Source organism: Diadema antillarum, unplaced genomic scaffold, assembly GCF_040938485.1.
Source record: "Diadema antillarum isolate AM-2024a unplaced genomic scaffold, OU_Dant_1.0 seq00000981_RagTag, whole genome shotgun sequence".
In the NCBI taxonomy this organism is placed as follows: Eukaryota; Metazoa; Echinodermata; class Echinoidea; order Diadematoida; family Diadematidae; genus Diadema; species Diadema antillarum.
In genome coordinates, this window is record NW_027271821.1 from 155702 (window position 1) to 175889 (window position 20188).

Here is a 20188-nt window from a genome sequence, read left to right on the forward strand (position 1 = left end):
TTCTTCATATCATTTTGATCTTTGTATTACAATTTATATTAACATGGAATCGAATTGCAACTTAGGTTGAGTTCACGCCGTTGAACCCTGGGCATAACGTTCAATACGTTTAATCGACGTATATGCACTGGCTGATGCAACCCCGCGGTGGAATGGAGCAATGCGTTTGAGTATAATAGACCTGCCTCGTACCTCCGCGAGCAGTCGAGGACATTGAAACAACGCCTTCAAGCAACGGGTGAAGATAAAATAGAACACCTCTACTTTGGAAGCTGTGTTGTATATCTGCAGAGCACGACTTGCTCCAACCAAGGAGGTACTAAACGCGCCTAGTATACTTCCTTTCTATAACCAGAGTGAGATGTTTTCTGTCTACACGGTGCGACCGGAATTAAACGTCACCCACGGAGAAAATTATCCTCATAATTTATAGTGCCGTTAATAATCGGTTAAAATCTTCTTCTTTGTTTTTCATTCAAAAATTTTCAAGCCGCTATGAAATGATATTTTTAAATGTCGTATCCCATCCTTGGTGTATAGTTGAGTGAGTGAGACACTATATCACCTGACTGCTGTGACCAAATAATACCCGTCCTGGTTTTTAACACCGCTTGTTCGTACAAAGTTCACTCATGATAAATCTTTATCAGAGTCGAATTGTCAATTTCAGACAAGTCAAGGGAAGTGATATTACATGTACGGCCTATCGTTGCAGGGTTTGGACTGAAAATAAAAGCTCGACACCGATAAACCTGCAAAACAGCATTACTTGCGCCAACTGCATGTGGGCGTGCGTTGTCCCTGTTGGAGACTGGTCATAATGGAGCTGCACTTGTAGCTCTATGATCTCAGTTCAAGTGTTCCGATATCACATCCCCGTTCCCCTTTGAATTGCAGTTCCATGCAGCTTATTCGCAGTATTGTCTGGATTTTTTTTCTTCGCTGCCTCTTTCCTCTCTCTTCTCCTCCCCATCACTGCCGCTGTTCTAGATATATCTCTGAGTGAGAGATTGAGTCTCGCTTTTTCGCTTTTCGTCTTCACGATCTCTCTTGTAACCGATGGCCACTTTAAACTCCAAAGTCTGCTAAAACCGTTATTGTAAAAGTGACTGGATGGAATACAGCCCTCTGGCTGATGCCACGTTTTCCCAACGTTGACACATTACCAGGTACATCGTCAAGACGTGTATTTCGCAAGGATTCAGTCTGTGAGGGAAAACATCATGTCGTTCAAGCCCAAGAGTAAGAGAGTGTGTGTAGACGACTTTGAACGAGATGCCAAGGAGTTCATTGAACCGATGATGTACCGGTTCTACCAAGGAGGTTCGGATGAAGAGATCACCCTGCGCGACAGTCGTCAAGCTTTCAAACGGTAAGTCCACCATACATTTTCATTCTTGAAAATGATTATCAAAGTAAGTTTAAAGGCTTGAAATGTTGATGTTCTCTAATTAAGGCTCCAGAGTGTCTGTTATGAAGAGTAGGGGCGCCAAAGCGCTTTGAATGAGTAAAGAGCGGCATTAATCGATATTTGATGGCAACCGTGAAGTGGAACGGATTGATAAGCAATGTCGTCTGTTGTAGATGTTCAACAAGCTTTCGATCCATAGAGTACCGAGTGTTTTCTGCTGATGAAGGAACTTCATAGGCTTTGCAGAATGTTGAAGATCGAGAGAGAAGAGGGCATATGATAGATTCCATGGGACCTGGCGTGACTATATACGACACTTCAGTGTTATTATAACAAGGAGTTACCACAGCGAGCGTGCTGTCTTGTATTATAGTTACTCGTTAGCTGTACTTTGATAGTAACCTTCAATGGTCTCACCAACGAGCTTAATTGGTCTCACTGAAGGTTTGTGTGTTTGCAATGCGACTGCGCTGCCAGCATAAACACTTTTTTTAAATGTTAGCATGTATTTTGTGCTCAAACACAAAACTGCTTTGCTTGGATCGTGAGGATGTTGATACCGTACCGCTATCTCAAGGCGGATGTCAGAGTTCCTCTGTGATGGGTTAGCTAATTTGTCCCCTTGGAAAGGGACCGCCTCTCTATTCAAACAAAATGGAGCTATCGCTGCCATAGTGCTTTGGGAAAAAAAAAAGTCTCTAATAAAAGCTATTCTGATTTTTTTTTTAAAGACTCTATGATAGTTTCCTACAATAGTAAAAGTTAAATACCATGATGACGAGATGGCCACTGTCAAGAAATTGCCGCTAGTGAGACTTCGTGAGAATCAAATTTTTCTTTGTGACTCAACAAGAATTGTTCCAAGTGATTTCCAATATTTTGGTATAGTGTAGGCCCTATGAAAGTAAACTGTTCAAAGTTTAATCAAATGACCAAGAATATAGCTTCCAGACATTTTGTCGCTGTTCCGACAAAAAGATACTTCATGAAGGATCGAGTCACGCTTTTGTAAACATTTTACTTAAAACTTTGGGACTCTGCGTGTGGTGCTTTCTTTTGTTCAAGTATTTGACGCTTCGCCTTATTCTTATGATTTATTCATAATTACCGAGTAGATATCACTCTTAATCGTCATTATGAACATGTAACAACTTCTATAGAGACATATATAAAAAAAGAAGATATTGGTTCCCAGCACATAGCCCTTGTACCTTCAGCAGAATAAGGGTGTTGCATTTTTTTTCATCGTTTTTTAGAGGCGACAAGGAATATGGAAAGAGAAACGCCTGCTCAGCGATGCATCGGTGTTTTATGACAGATGTTACATTCAATATATCAATGTTACACCCACCTGTCACATTTTTCTTCACGGTATCAATAATAGAAGTCAAATTGCTTCTTTTCTTGCTCTAAAACCCCGCCATGTTTAACTGCTGACGAATGCACAGGTCTACCCATTTCTTCACATGTTGTTGCTCGCATTCATTTTGCAAATCGATTTCACACTTCAGATATCGCTTCCGACCTATGATTCTTCGCGACGTCTCGAACAGAGATATTTCGACCACGATACTGGGTCACCGAATCGCCTTTCCTTGTTGCATCTCGCCCTCGGCTTTCCACAAGGGTGCGCATCCTGATGGGGAGTTGGCCACTGCGAAGGGTAAGAATAATAAAATGATATATGAAATATAAGATATTATATATACACTGTATGTATATATATATATATATATATATATATATATATATATATATATATATACATGTATACATGTATATACAGTGCGTATCAAAAAAAAAGTAATCCAACTTTGGAGGGCTACTATTTCATAATTATCAGCTATTGAGAGCACACTGTTTGTTGTGAGGAAAGGGGAACTCTTCCTCTTTTTATTGATACCTATTTATGTTGATAAATGTCATGCATGACTGAGCACATGAACTTTAAAGACAACAATGACAAATTGCACTTTTTCCAAGTTTGCGTGTTAATGTGAAGGAACAATGCATGTCTCACTGCATGGATGAGATCTGTCAATGAAAGTGGCCAAAGAGGCCAGCCTGTACGAATGCAGATTTGTGTTTAGGGTTTGTGTTTAGGGGTTTTTTCCTAACCTTTTATGGTTCATAACCTTTAAGATGGTCACCTGTTGGATAACTAAAGTCACTCCCACAGAGGTCAACCCACACAATCCATTTTCTCTGTTCATATTCAACACATAGCTCGCAGCGACAAATATGTCTTAAATGTGAAGAGAGAAAAATGGATGATGGTTTAGCCTTTATGGTAAGGACCAAGTTTACAACAACGTGGCCATGTTGAAGGCTATGAACTATAAATAGTTAGATGAAACCCCGAATCTGCAGTCATGCAGGCTGGCCTGATGACCACCTCCATTGACAGATCTCAGCCATGCAGTGAGATATGCATTGTTCCTTCACAGTAACATGCAAACTTGGAAAACGTGCAATTTGTCATTGTTGTCTTTAAAGTTCGTGTGCTCAGTCATGCATGACATTTGTCAACGTAAATAGGTATCAATGGAAAGAGGAAGAGTTCCCCTTTCCTCTCAAGCAACATTGCACTCTCCATAACTGATGATTATAAGATAGTAGCCCTTCAAAGTTGGATTACCTTTTTTTTATACGCACTGTATATTAGACATCATCGACGGTGGTCTACGAGAAATAGAGGCAGGCAGAGGAGTGAACGTTGGACCGTGTCTCACTGATAATAAGACATATCTGTGTACCCTGTCTATAGGAATATTCATTCATATGTGCGATTCCACGTCAAGCTGGTTCTGACTTTGATGAAAAAGGGTAAAATTAGAGTCGTCAAAATTAGTGGCAAGTTTGCAATAAGAAAAAAGATTGATCACCTTTGGGTTTTTATTTTGTTTTGTTTTTGTTTTTGTTTTTTTTTTTGTGAATCCAGGGCAGATTTGTATAAGTGAAGGCATATGGCTTTCCTCATTTCCTCCGGTACTGAGCAGGCCTATACATAACATTTCTCAACTGTCAACCAGTGCGAACTAAACTAAACTAAGATAGTCAAAATTGGGCTTCTACAACGAGCCACTGTTGACTGTCAACGAATCCGTTTTTCTGTTAAACTACCCCCCGACACTCATCACAGTTTGACCCCGGAACCATGACCTAATCTAACACTGTTTAATAAACACATGGTATTTCTTTTGCTTGACCAAAGCGGCTGCATCCCGGAACGTAGGGATGTCACTGAGCTGTGGATCCAATGTCCTGATTGAAGATATCGCCAAGGCTGCCCCCAGCGGACTGAAAAATGATGCAGATGTACATCTACAAAAACAGAAAAATTTCAGAGTTATTCGTAAGACGAGCGGAGAAAGCCGGCTTTAATGGTATAGTACCAATATTACGTACGAAACGCTGTTTATACTGGGATTGCTGGTGTACTTTTGATGGCTCATCCTACAGAAATATACGTGACAAATCAATCAAATCAATCAAATCAATCAAATAATCAGCTGATGTAGATAAATGTGCTCCTTTAAGTTGGGTGTACTGAATTTTACCACGGGAGCTTGGCGCATGTGTCTGTTAATTTGGATTTACCGTTATGTGAGTATAGTCGGCTATTTTATTTCTTTTTTTTTTGTATCGCTATCTTTGAATTTAACCAAGTACGAAAAGTCCCTAATTTACCCTTTTTTGTATGTATTCTATCCGCTACAACTACTTACGTCACTCTGATGCACAATATGAGAAGAGGAATAGCTTGCTTTCATTACAATATTCGCGAAGTGGTGAACAGATTGTATGTTACCGTGTTCTGAATGGAATTTCTTCTTCGGTCAAGTATCAGGCGTTTCAGTACTATCTTGATTTCTTTTTGCATGAATACCTGTTTTAGCCATGTTAGTGACTGTGGACTTCGCTGTATACGGAAAGAGAAGGGGAGAACGGGATGACAACTTTTACCAGACGACCAGAGAGAATCCAGCTTACGCACGTCTTGAGTAAGGATTGTATAATATCAATTCATATTTTACAGAAGTGTGACGTAGACGCTATGATGTTGTTGGAAATGTCCTCGATTGTTTGTTTTTGTCAGTCATCTCTCCACATAGCGAATTCTCCATTAGTGAGTAAAATGTAGTTTAGATGCACTTCAAATATTTGGGATAATGCAGTCAAACTGACTTTTTACATTCTCCCCATACGAGGGATTATTCTAGTAATTGATTTTTTTTTGTTCACTCATCTTGTGGTCTAAGATCCCTGCCATAAAACGGATGACTCTTAGGCACGTAATGCCATTACTAACCAGCTACGAGGAATGTCAAACAAAGACAAGAAGAACGAAAAAGAAACAAAATAGATCAAAGATCAGTGAAAAAAAAAGATCACTACAGATCACTACCAATAACAAACAAAACCACCATTGAATACACCTCTCATTTATTCTATACAGGGAAAAAAGTCACCTTTGCATAGACAGCGAATGCTGTGAAAGTATCCAAGTTTGGTATTGTTTGGCCGTTGATTTTTCCATATTATATAGGTCCACATAAGCTGCCCTACCGGAGGAGATTAAAAAAAATGCGACTTTTCAATCAAATGACAATAAAGCTGATCTTTTTTTTCCCTGAAAAAGATTAAAAAGTACAATTTCGGTTCAGACCGACATTTTCTACTTGTACGTGTCAACGCTAAACCATTTCTCTTTTTAATCCTTCATTGATTGAAGCCAATATTGCTGATAGTGTAATTTTCTTCGTAGATGCGTGAACATGAACATGATGGGGGAAGAAGCGCGGAGAGAAAAAGCTGCTGGAGACACGCTGCTTTGGGTCTACAACGACCAAGCCGACTGCTCCGCGACCTGGGAGGACATCAAGTGGGTCAAACGCATCTCAACCATACCAGTGGTAGCCAAGGGTGTTCTCACAGGTAATAAAGACTACGGAATCTGTCAAACTTTCAACTAAGCAAAAGATTCCGCTGCAACAACCCCTCTGAATCTGCTGAAAAACATATACTCCTTTATTACTCCATTAATAATTATTTATTTCATGTCAAACGCATAAAGAATAAATGGTTATTGCTGTGCACTTTATAAATATTACCTCCGCCATTAGGTGAAACCTACTGCCGGCGGAGGTTACGTTCTCGGTTCTGTATGTTTGTTTGTCCGTTTGTCCGTCTATCTGTCTGTGCAGGTTGTGTCCGTGTACAAGATAATTCGAGAACGGATGAACAAATTTCCACCAAATTTGCAGGGTGCGTTCATAATATGAAGTAAACAGATATGATTAAATTTGGGGGTCATGAGGTCAAAGATCAAAGGTCATAGGGATCATAAAGTCCATGACATGAGCATAATCTTCTAATAACTCACGAACAGATGATCGGAATTTCACTAAACCTGCAGGGTGTGTATATGATGAAATGAGAAAGAAATGATATAATTTGGGGTCGAAAAGTCAAAGGTCATAGAGTAATAAAGGACATATAACAAGCTTAATTTCCCAATAACTCAAGAACGGATGACCAGATTTTCACCAAACTTGCAGTGTATATTCATAATGGTATAGTAAGAGAGAAACTATGAATTTTGGATGATGACGTCAAAAGTCAGAGGTCAAAGGCTCATAAATGTCCAAAATAATATATTATCTATATACTTGTATTGTTTCTACTGTAAAATCGTTTCAATCATCTTTTCCGCAACAGGCGAGATGGCACGCGAGGCTGCGGCGGCTGGGGTAGACGGGATCTTGGTCTCGGCTCACGGCGGCAGACAGCTAGACTCAGCCATAGCCCCAGTTAGTTATCAAATCCAACTTAACTTTTAAACTCAACTTCTCAGAAATTACACATCTTTTCGGTTGATTCTTCTTTTCTCTCGAGTAGGCCTATGCAAGACAATATGGAATGCCTATTTGTAGTATATAAAAATGAGGATGTGGATGTTTTATTGATGCTGTAATTCAGCTTATGGATCGTTTGGTTGCAGGCATTCGGTGGGAAGGCATTGGACATTTCACAACTTGTTAAGAGCTGTTCTTATAAATCATACTTGCTCTTAATCACGAGTATCTCTAATTATACTCCTCATAACTGTTTTCGTTTTTATCGTTACACAGTAGTCGTGTAGGTTCCAATATCCAGCCATATTCTCAGATAGAAATCAAACAAGCTATGATGATTATGATTATCAGTAAGAAGAAAATGACAATGAGTGCTTCTTATTATTATCCTTATCCTTATCATATTTCATTATGATATGTATCATTATCAATAATGGAGGTCGTTTGACAGAAGCTGACTCTGTTTTATCGTCTTTTTATACTAGCTTGATGCTCTCCCGGAAGTGGTGGAAGCTGTACGTGGTACCAACGTAGAAGTGTACGTTGATGGAGGCGTGCGTACTGGAGCGGACATCCTCAAGGCACTCGCCCTGGGAGCCCGGGCCGCCTTCATCGGCAGACCGGCGATATGGGGCCTTGGATGTGGGGTATGCCTTTTTCACTTGCCTACAGGGTGTAGAGCAGGCTCTTTATTTTTATTTAGTTTTTGTTGTTCAGATTTTACTCTCCGAGAACCTGGTAGTGAATTACATGTATGTTCTGTACTGTATATGCACTGTCGCTCCTATAAACCACAGATGATACGTTGATGTGAATAATCTACATGCATTCCCTGGCCAATCATCAATTCTGATGTATCAAAATCAATATAATATGTCACTTAAGTGTCTTGTCATACTGCTGTAATTTTTGTAGCTGTAATTGCATTTTGTGTTTATTTCCCGAAATCTATCCTCTCTCACAGGGTGAAGATGGCGTGAAAGAAGTCCTAGACATTTTAAAGGACGAGTTCGACCGAGCAATGGCATTAACAGGTTGGTACACAATCGCCTATCTTATATGTCTACTTTCATATTTTATGAGGCAATCAACACAAATCTGTTTCCGATGCAAAACATGTTGGAGTACATTGCATGCAGGCATGCCGTTTTCGATCATTTTTTATTGTCCATACATATTCCAAAAGCAATTTACTTTTTTGATGACAAATCAGTTCTAATGGGCATCATTACACGTTTTTGATTGAAATATCTTTCCTTCTCTCAGCTTGAAGGTGCTTATGTCTCTATAATTCTTGAGCTTTCGCTTTTTATATGTGTGTCATTGTTTCGTATGTTTGTTGTCATTGATTTAAAAGCTAGAACGAATTCCAAATCACTTCCTCAACAAGGAATCATTTATGTCTGTATATAGCAGTATATGTTTGATCGAAGCTGTTCTCTTGATTACACAGGCTGTGCCAACGTTGGCTGCGTGAAGAGGTCTCTCCTGGCTGACAAAAACAACTTTTCCCGCCTGTAAGAATTTCTTCTGCTGAGCAGCATTCATGAAAGAAATCAACCCTTATCTGCTCGTATGCGTGGCACAAGATAATAAAAAGAGATGATTTAAGGGGAAACAGGCTTATTCTATATAATGTTCTAAATTCTATATGATGTTCTAAATGGTTTTAAAATATAGCGCACTGCATGTAGGACCTATTATTTTTCTACAACTATGGTGTGTAGCTATGTAAACCAATCGAAATATTTATGACTCAAAATGGATGAAAACATCACCGAAGGTAAAATCAATAATGTTATAAAGGTAAATTGTGGGTAATGTTATAGGTTAGGTTATATTGTATTTTCACAATGGGTTTGTATCGCTGGAAAACAAGTTAGAAGCAAAATAAAGCCGCAGCCCATAAACTTCTAGGTATTGTTATTGGTGTTGCAGTTGATATTCAGGTTACTTGAATAATTGTGGATTTTCTTAACTTGTGAACTCATTCTCCTATTTCTAGAGGCTTCACCCTTCGAATGGGTTATAATAATTGCTCTAAGGAGATAAGAAAAATGAAGGGAACAACCATTAAAAGTCTTCCACGGATGTTTATGTTAATTCTTGGTAATAGGCCTATAACAAACAGTTGCCTAATTGATGAGTATTTATGTATAACAGAGGTATAATTGATTGTAATATGGCAAATAATCATCTTGGATGTGAGCCGTACATACACAGCGATAACACATTCTTTTCTTGTATTGGAAATTTGCAAACTTATTTGGTATTTGGATAACTGTGAAGTTACGTGTTGGTATTTTTGAAAGTAACAAACTGTTGCTTAATCGATAAGTAAGTTTTTTTCTCATAATGCAGATAGTGAGACGCCTCCAACGCTAAGATTGTTTAAGATGTAACAGAGGTTGATAATGGTAAATTATGTTGTACGTGCGTAAGTTATATCTAGGCCTACATAAAAAGCGATCTCACGTTGGACCTGTTAGGAGTATTTGCGCGCGCGCTTGTGTGTGTGCGTGTCTTTAATGATAAGGTTAAATTGAATATTAGCTGCAATGCAGTTGTTTCCATAATATATTCCATAGGCATGGTATTGGTAAAGAGGGCACTATAAGTGTATGTTTATATTTCCTTTTACTGCTTTCTAATAATTGATTTCTGTATATTATAATCGAAAGACACAAATAAACAAATCGTCTAACTCAAATGTACTGCAGTTGTACACGTGATCATTTGTTTTGACAACCAGTCAACTTTGTGACATTTTGGATGTTGAGGCATTGTAACTTAGACCGTTAGATATAAAACATTATGTATTCTATCATATAGTGTGGTCCATAAAGGAATTGAATGTAATCTTATAATTTCTTGCAAATTTGTCAATGCCAATTTATGTCCAATAACGTACAAAACCATGAGTGAATTGAAAAGGTGAAGTATTTTCATGGCATATACAAATTCATTGTTCATTCTTCATTCATTATTGAGATTATTGGTATGAAGTAAACATTGACAAATTTAGCCCTATGGCGATGTGCTTTGTAAAAACAAAACGACAAACTGGGATTGCCTATCCCCGTTGTAAACATGCAAGGTAAATGTGTGCACAAATGGATTCACACAACATGAAAATTATGAAACAATTACAGAATTTCGTGTTTTTGCCATTTTCTTTTGCAACTTGAATAAGGTGTATGTTGTACACCTTTTGAATGAAAGTTTTCCAAATATTCCACCAAAAGAGAGCACTTGATCGTTGGATTTCAATTCTGATAATGTAATCTTCGGCGAATATAAAGTACACAATTTCAGATTAGTTGTTCAGAGTATAAATATATGAAATAGGCTGCATTTACAGGAGTTTATTGTTAGGCGATTTCTTCTTATATTGAACCAATGTATCGTCTTACATTTAATATACTAGTATACATATATATATATATATATATATATATATATATACATTTGTGTGTATATATATACATATATATACATTTTCACATTATATACCCTTCCAATGTGGTACGGTCTTCAAGGTTTTTTTTTTTTTTTAAAGAGGTACCCATGTCTAATTCTGAACCACTTGCAAATCCTTATACAGTTAGGCCTAAAGTACAAACACTACAATATTTACGAGACATACTCGTTACAACAGACGGATAGCGCAGATCGACATAGCAAAACTTTCTTCTGAATACAAGCAGCTGACATTGGTTGACCTGCGCCATATCTGTAAGAGGTTTTCCCGATGCCTAATCGCTCCGAATGAATGGCATATATTTTTTTAACGTTTTTGTTGTAAATAGTTGAACTGACACGACTTTATTCATCCTGACTTGATAGTTGTTCTGTCGTGAATGTTGTGGACTTGCACGCACCCCGCCTGACTGTATAGAGAAAGAAAGAAAAAATACAAGAGAGTAACAATACCGTCACATAATGAATAGAATATACGTCCTCGATTAGCTACAAACGTTGACCGTGGAGCTATAAGTTGCAGTTACGAGCACTGACAAGAATTTACTGTTTCGTTCTGTGCATTGACCGTGCCTGTGTTCTGTTGCCCCGCTGGAGAAAGGTAAGTGTATACCTCCGTAGAACTCGTGTCATTTATTACAAACGTGTCAGGTACCAATCTCATGATATGACCTCCCCGATATCACTATGAAAACGTGTATAAAACCACAGAGTCGACCAGAATATCGTCAATTATCACCTATGATAATATAATTTATGTTATGCTACGTTGATAAACGCCATGTTCCCGGCGACCACGGCTTGCGAGGTTGTAGCTGAAAAGAAAGATTCTAATAAACAGATGCAGTGTTTTAACCTAATCAAATTACACCAAACCCTCAAAATACCGTTAAAACGTTCAGATTACTTTCATTACAGTTGCTATTTTGAAGTGCATAGCTGTTTTCGGGTATTATTAACCAGTGTACATAGAGAAGCAAGTAGTGTTATATATTCATCATGTACCAACCATTTTCGAAGTTCTCATGATGATTAAACACTGTTTAAATCTTTTTAAAAATACCTCCAAACCACAGTCGGTATCGAATATATACTACTAGTACCCATAACTTCTCCAATTAGCAATTGAGCAACCTAACTATGAGTCGTCAATGTGAAAAGTGAAACGTCATTTTCCAGCCTCATACAGTGTCATGGCACGTTCCGAAAGACGCCCTTCTAGATCAAAGGTCCTCGTTGATATCAACAACCATTGCTTCTCAATATATTCATTTCTTTTTCTCCATACCCTTTGGACTGTGCATTTAAACATCTGGCTACTTTATTCCTGCCTTTGCTATTTGTAAGTATCCGCCACAGTTTCCTCGCATGGTTCATGAGAAAATCGCTCCTTGGTTTCAGACATACAGTACTAGAACTATACATGACCATTTGTTTATGCTGTTTTTTGCTTGCACCCAACAATGTAAGCCAGGTGGTATAAAATCCATTTCATAGTACAGTATATCATGGACAGGGTCAACAGCTTATAGCTTATCGCTCGGGGCCCGGACGTCACTTTTCCGTTGGTTTATATTTTGTCAGTTCAATTCATTGAGTGGCTCACACTTCTGCAAGTCTGTGTTTCACGCGAAATATTTTTCGAATGATAAAATGATTTCCATCGAATAGTTTTATATCACAATGTATGTAATGTATTTACTGTATTACATTCTTTTGGGGGTAAATTTATCGGGAAAAACGTGGTATATAGAATCTGATTTGATTTGAAGTGAGTGGTTTGTTGTTGGTGGTTTTTTTTTTACCTAAGATGAAAGATACGGGTAGATGTTTTGAATTGTTATTTACCGAGTGATTACAACTAGCATTTGTTTGTATGTGTGTGTGTATGTATGTTTTTTTTTTTTTGTGAGTGTGAACAAAATGTTGGTACCTCAGAATCTTTTGCAAGCTATTTGTCATTGTTTGTTTTTCCTTCTTTGCTTCTTAAAGGGATGGTACAGCTTCGGTTGTGATGGGGATTCAGGTTTCTAACTTCTTTTCATGATAATTTTGAAAGATCTTGAACAATTCCTTACGAAATATGACAGAGCATATAATTCTAAGAGGAATTCCAAGCTTGATGAAAATTGGCTTTGAAATGGCTAAGACATTGAAAAAAGCGATCATAATGAAAGGTTGGACTCACTTTATGATCGGTTTGTTTTATTGTGCTTTTAGGATATCCCCGCCATTTAAAAACAAATTTTCATCAACTAAACTTTGAATTCCTCTTAAAATCGCATATGTTCTTTACCGTCCCATAAAGTAGATTCCGTATCTTGCAAAAAAAAAAGAAAATTAAAAGCTGAATCCTCACCTCAGCTAATGCTATACCATCCTTTTTGTGTGCATGTGTTTCTCGACGTCCACATGTTTCTTTATCCACAAATCCATTAATCAGTCCATGAAATCACTTCCACGTAAAGAATATTCTGAGTCTGCTGAGTCTATTTTTCGTTTTTCATCCATAGACAAAAGGGCGCTAAAACCAAACTCGTCACACTCGAGAACACCGGCTAGAACCCAAAATGTCTCATGGAACGAGGAGAGTGTGTGTAGACGACTACGAGAAAGACGCCAAGAGAATCATTGACCCGCTGTTGTTGGACTACTACCAGGGAGGAGCGGACGAAGAGATTACTCTCAATGAGAGTCGCACGGCTTTCAGGCGGTACGTCAAAAGGATAACCAAAGTTGTAGTGATGCTTCATTTCATTTCATTTCATTTCATTTCATTTATTTCATTTCCTACAAAATTACACAATACAATATAACAGTTGCATATACAAAAATAGAGTACAATGTGACTTTTGCATATCGAAATTAAAGCAGATTTTTTTTTGATAAAACAAAACTTAGTTTAAGGAAATACATAGTCAAACTTTATTACTGAGTCGTATATCAAGGGAAAGATATCGGAAATGAAGGGGGCTGCTAAAAAACCTAGCTTGTAAAATGCAGTCCCCACGTGAGTGGCAAATAGTAGTAATAGCCAAACAAAACGATAAGACAATAATGAAGCTTACTTGAGAGTGCGTAAATTATTTGTGTTTTTTAATGGTTACAAAAGACTCACTGTCAGCTACGGAACAATCATTGCTTGCATATTGTTCATGTACATTGATAGTACAGGAACCAAAAAAATATCAAATCAAATCAAATCAAATCAATTGAAATTCACCATGTGTGGCGCCATACGACTCCCCAATACTGTGTCTGCATATTTACTTGTGTATGCTTAGCATCCTACCCAAGAAGGCACACAAGATGTGAATCAGCTCTTTTTACAACTACCGGAAATTCATCTTGACAACTACCCCAAAAATATGAAAGAAATTGTTGCATCATAATGATTGACGATGCAATTTGATTATAATTTTCCTGAACATTTAAGAAAGATACAGAAAGCCAATCAAAGTACATGTATACACTACAACCAAAAGGAAATATCATAAACAGCTACCCTTCTTGCTCTACATCCGTTTGTGATTAATGTTTGTAATCAGTCATTATTGACTAACTGGCAGTATAAACAAGAGGAACAATTAAAAGTAGAGACAACGAAACAACAAAGTTAATAAACACGTACGCACGCACACGCACGCACACGCACACACACACACACACACACACACACAAACTAAAAATCTTCCTGTTGAATATTCAGTTTGGTTCACTTTCCATGTGATAGGTACCGTTTTCGGCCTAGGATACTTCGTGACGTCTCGAACAGAGATATTTCGACCACGATACTGGGTCATCGAATCGCCTTTCCTTGTTGCATCTCGCCCACAGCCTTCCACAAGGGTGCTCATCCCGATGGGGAGTTGGCCACTGCGAAGGGTAAGTTACAAGATGCAATAAACTAGGTTTAAATATCTGTAAAATGATGGTGACAGTGAAAGAGTAAAAGGCAATGATATCAGATGATTTGACGAAAAAAAAAGATCTCATTTTGGTGAACAATGTCTCGACAACCATTTCCACAGCCGCCGCTTCCCATGACGTACTGATGGCTGTAAGCTCCTCCTCCACCTGCTCCGTTGCAGATATCACCAAGGTTGCCCCGACCGGATTGCGGATGATGCAGTTATATCCTTTCAAGAACAGAAAAATAACCGAGTTACTAGTTAAGCAGGCGGAGAAGGCCAACTTTCAAGGTAGCACGTGTACCCATTGAAAATCAAAACGTGTTTGTGTCTTGTGTATCTTGTCTATACCCAGGATAGCCTTGACGTAATTAGGAAATAGGCAAACATTGTCTATTGCTCAATGATTGATTATGCGCTTTTTCTTTTTGCATCTTAAGAATGTGCACAAAGACCAACTTAAACATTGATTCATATCAAGATACGCAGACGCAGACGGAATAGCACGGTCACACATACATACGCAAATAAATACTTTGGTGGGCGAAAGAGTCTGAACAGTTAATCATTCTATCATTTACACGATATGGCTAACTGAAGGGATGAACTAGAGATCCCTGTGTTGAGTTATGCTGTATAGATCATCCTGTAATTGTACCATGGACTTGTAGAGAGAACGTTATTTTCTTTGGAGTAGTTTGAGAACGGAATTACTAACACAGAGTTATTAAAAGAAAAACACGTCAGCAATAACTACCCGTAGAACACCGTCACTTTGTGCAAGACATAATCATATAATTAGGATAAAGACATCATTTTGTGACTTTTGATTGCCTCAACGAGTGGATATGTTCTCCATGACATGCGTAGAAATAATTTCAATTTAGTGGCTTATTTTCCATGACAAGATTCATTTATGACTCATCTTTTATTGTCGTATATCCCAGCTATTTTGGTCACTGTTGACGTATCTGTTTACGGGAAAAGGAGGCAAGATTTGCGGAATGACACCTTCAAAGTGGTCATCACAAATCCAGCCTATGCCTTTCTGAGGTAGTTTGTGATGCGTGTATACAGAACTTCACTCTCGTATTTCCACTGCATAACATCTCACATGGCTATATTGCTTACCCATGTATTAATAAAGGAAATTTAACACAATAAAATCTGATTTATCCTCATGGTTTTAAGTCTGAGAGGCAGCGTAATGTACTTTGTTTATCAAGGAAATATAAAACGGTATTTAGCATGCAATCACCGAGAAGATAATATAAATTCTTTGATGTAAATTCAAAGGCAAAACTCTCACTAACTCATTGCTTTCTACAACATATCAGTGACAATACTTTCTTTATTTTAGCAATAACAACCCCTGTACCCTCGGAAGCATCATTGCCAAATGATTAGAACTGTTTTCAATTCCAATTTCAATTCAATTCAATTCAATATTGTCATGTATTTCCATTCCCCCGAAAGTTGAAATGAGATATAAATGCAGTTGCTTAATAATTATCTTGCAATGAATTATATAAGAATATAAGATATAAATCTCAGTGATATTTTGTGTGCAACAAAATGGGGAAAGTCATTAGTGTGAGGTCGTCTTCATTTTGACTCGTTTGCATTTTGTGACTCATTGGTGAGAAAATTTGATATCGTAATAGTTCATAACCTTCTGAATTTATGTCCACTTTTGTTGAAAATTCCACCGATCTTTGTCGCGCTTTACTTATCAAAGTTGGCAGTGATGTGAAGTGTTATTTGTTTTCATCATTGCCTAACCCTTAAACTCTTTCATAGATTAAGCAATGATTTTACACGTGCTATTATAGCGATATCAACTATTAACGTATCTGATGATCTTGAGCAAGCACCTTTGCGTATCTGAAATATCTGAGCCATTGCATCAATTAGATAGGTTTAACGAATGCGAATACTACATAAACAATTGCTTCTGTAAGGACTTGTGAAGCTATACCCAAGATAAACTGGTAACCAGGGCAACCAAAATGACGACACCAGACTACTAATGCCCTCTTTCCATCCTCCTTGACTCACAGATGTGTGATCATGGACCTGATCGAGGAGGATGTCGCACGGGCCACGGCTGAGGGTGACTCTCTGCTCTGGCTCTACGCTCAATCCATCGATGCCTCCATCACATGGGAAGATATAAAGTGGATCAAAAGCATTTCATCTTTACCTTTGGTGGTCAAGGGTGTACTTACAGGTAAGGATGCCCACTTGCCCACCACTGCCCATACAAACCGGCATCATCGTGGCATTACAGTAAATTGCATGACTTTAGCTCGGTGGTGTGTCGCTTCCCGTTAAGCAGCTGTTGACGCGGGTTTAAATCCCAGGATCCTTCTTTTTCACTTGCCAATCTATTTTGTGTTTACAGTGATGCAGATCGAGCACACGATTTTACGGAAGAATCAGCTAAAACAAAACAAAAGATCTAGAATAGGTGTGCTTTTACAAAAAAAAAAAAATATTGTGAATACACTATATTTTGTCTGTGAATGCTATAATTACTGATTATCAATTAAAACCAGGATTTTATTATTATACAGTAATTTTTTCGACTATACACATTCATACTCACACGAATATTATAGATACACCACTTTAATATGCATGTCATTCACCCACATAAACATCATACAATACGTTAGTGCAACCAGGGAGGTGGAAGAGATCCACCTCCCTGGTGCAACAATGTTTACAGAAGCATTTTATTCAAGTGTTTTGCACAAGTAGCCCTACACATTAATGTTGTGGCTGCTCTCGAATCTGTACATTATCTGTATAGCACAGCGCTTTTCTTTTCTACTACAGGCGAGATGGCACGCGAGGCTGCGGCGGCTGGGGTAGACGGGATCTTGGTCTCGGCTCACGGCGGCAGGCAGCTGGACTCGGTCATAGCCCCGGTTCGAAAATCATGATTGTACATGCAAATTATCTAATTAGCATTTATATCAGTGCATTGCTACCCGACTTTTAGTTTTACTTTTTTATGTAGAACAGGCCAAGGTTATCTTATGGAATCGATTTTATCGTGGCAATCAATTAGAACCTTTAAACTAGTTCTAATCTCCTAGCTTACACTGCATTTTCATCTTTATTCATTTTTTGTCGGTTTTCATCATTTTCTGCATGCATTTTCTTATTATTATCCTTTTATCATATTATTTGAGAATTGTCATTTCCCTATCTTCATTGATTGCGTCTTAATCATATCCAGTCTTGATTCGGGATGAATGGTCGATGACAGTTCCTCATCATCAACTGTCATCTAAATATTATATCTACTCTCTAACACTAGCTTGATGCCCTACCGGAAGTGGTGGAAGCTGCATGTGGTACCAACGTAGAAGTTTACGTTGATGGAGGCGTGCGTACTGGAGCGGACATCCTCAAGGCACTCGCCCTAGGAGCCCGGGCCGCCTTCATCGGCAGGCCGGTGATATGGGGACTTGCATGTGGAGTAGGTTTGACCCTTTCTGTCCAGTTGCCAACGCATCTATACGAGATGACATCAGGATTTTAGGATGGTGATCCAACAAGGGTTAATTGACAGAAGTGAGGAGGACGGGGGAAGGTCTTGACCCAAAGGCTCAAGAATTTGGGAATTGAAATGATAATGTTCATGTGTCTGGTATGCTTTGGTACCTGTGTCAGCATGATGAAGTCTGGAATAGCGTGTTTTGAGATCAATAAGAACCATTAGGAGCAGGGGAGGGGGGGGGGGTTTCAAGTGATATCTGAATTCTGAATCCTTCCATAGCCTCCAATAAGCAAACTGTTTCAAAATTATAATTGGTTCGTTCTTAATGAAAATATACGTCAATGTACTCAAGAAATGAAAAGAGAGAAGGTTAAGAATAGAAATAATTGCATGGAATAGTGATCATTCATGTTGTCGACCTTTACTCTCAAATATCCACAGTGTATCAGACATCGGATTTGGGAGCAGTGTTCACCGAACACTGAACATTGTCCTCATTACAAAAATGGCCTTTACAGTCTTCTGGATGTTTCCTGTAATTGTCCATGTCTTTTTCTTTTTCTTTTTTTGTAGGGGGAAACAGGAGTAACAGAAGTCCTAGACATTCTAAAAGATGAATTCAGCCGAGCCATGGCATTGACAGGTATGTTATGATATACGTATACCTCCGCGGAGGATGATATAACTTGAAATGGAATTTGCTGTTATAAGTAAACATAGTCATCCTGTGTTTTTTCTTCTGTCTTTAAAATGGATTTAAAGTAGCACCTGATTAAACTTGCTTGTTGTATTTTACTCAAGTACGATTGCATCTGTGCTCGAGTTTTTAAATTGGTGTTGTTTCTTGATTTCTTTTCTACGACGGATGAAAAATCACGTGCCCGTTTTTTATGTTATGCTGAAAAAAAAATGTATATGAATTCGTATTTAAAACACCCCTCCTTACTACATTTTATTTTCCTTGGATTTGGAAGTAACACCTATTACAACTGTGTTGCTTTAATCGACAGGTTGTGCCAGCGTTGGATGTATTGACAGGTCTCTCATCGTGGATAAAACCAAGATTAGCCGATTATGAAAATGCTTAGTATACGAATCTAAAGGGGACAAAGATGGGTTGTCTTATTTGTCCTGCTGCTTGTTCCAGAAGTCACATTATTCCTTCAAGATCGTGTTGAATAATGAATTTTAGAGGTGACACGTGTTATGATTGAAAATCTTGACATATCACCAAAATGCCTAATGACGTATTTGTTTTTGTGTAAGTGAGTGATTGTGTATATGCTTAATACGATTGTTATGTAATGGCACGACAACACTGAGGTATCATTGTAATTAGCGAATTGCTCGAGGGCTTTCTGTGACCTCTGCAATGATATTCCGAGATTCCATATCTAAGCTGTGGAAGCCAGCCATGCTTTATTTTGTTTTTGCTTGTTTGTTTTTGTTTTGTTTTGTTGTTTTTCTATGTATGTTATAGTCTCCTCAACACTAACACTCTTCTACCTGTTTATAACATTTCTGCGGTATCAAAAGTTATACATTAGAATTGTGTAATGGTTCTTACAGGGAAAGAAGGTTGAAGGTATATAGGTACAATTATTGAAGTTAAGGGTGAGGTGGTCTTCAGGGTTTCATGGTCCAGTAAGTCGAAGTGTAATGCTTAGGAGGATGAATGCAGGTTTAGTAATTGAAGAAAACACATTTCAATAGACAGATTTAAGAGACAGTTTATCAAAATTCCATTTATCTTGGTTTATAATAATGATATGATGAGATTGTAGAATGAGCGGGTACATGGATTTAGTGTCAACCATCACCCCTGATCATACTGGTATAAGCTTTGAGTTTAGACATAATATAAAGAGAAGAATGATTGTGTGGTAAATAAATCATATTGGATGAATAAATGAAACACAATCATATCTTTATATGTGATAATGATGCGTTTTTTCGAAGAACTGTTAATTGAAACGGACAGACGGAAGTAAAGAAGAGGGAAGGGTTACGGGAAATA

At 38.0% G+C, this 20188-nt stretch overlaps 1 protein-coding gene and 1 pseudogene across 1 annotated transcript; both read left to right on the forward strand.

Annotated features, from left to right (window-relative positions):
* Positions 1-1198: 1198 nt before the first annotated feature.
* Positions 1199-8790, forward strand: LOC139742129 (2-Hydroxyacid oxidase 1-like; annotated as a pseudogene).
* Positions 8791-13319: 4529 nt separating this feature from the next.
* On the forward strand, positions 13320-19249 carry LOC139742130 (2-Hydroxyacid oxidase 1-like). Its single transcript, XM_071652697.1, has 9 exons — positions 13320-13462; positions 14483-14634; positions 14781-14951; positions 15608-15713; positions 16721-16890; positions 17502-17593; positions 17989-18150; positions 18745-18814; positions 19182-19249. The coding sequence occupies exons 1-9, from the start codon at positions 13320-13322 to the stop codon at positions 19247-19249; spliced, it is 1134 nt and encodes a 377-aa protein (XP_071508798.1).
* Positions 19250-20188: the final 939 nt, after the last annotated feature.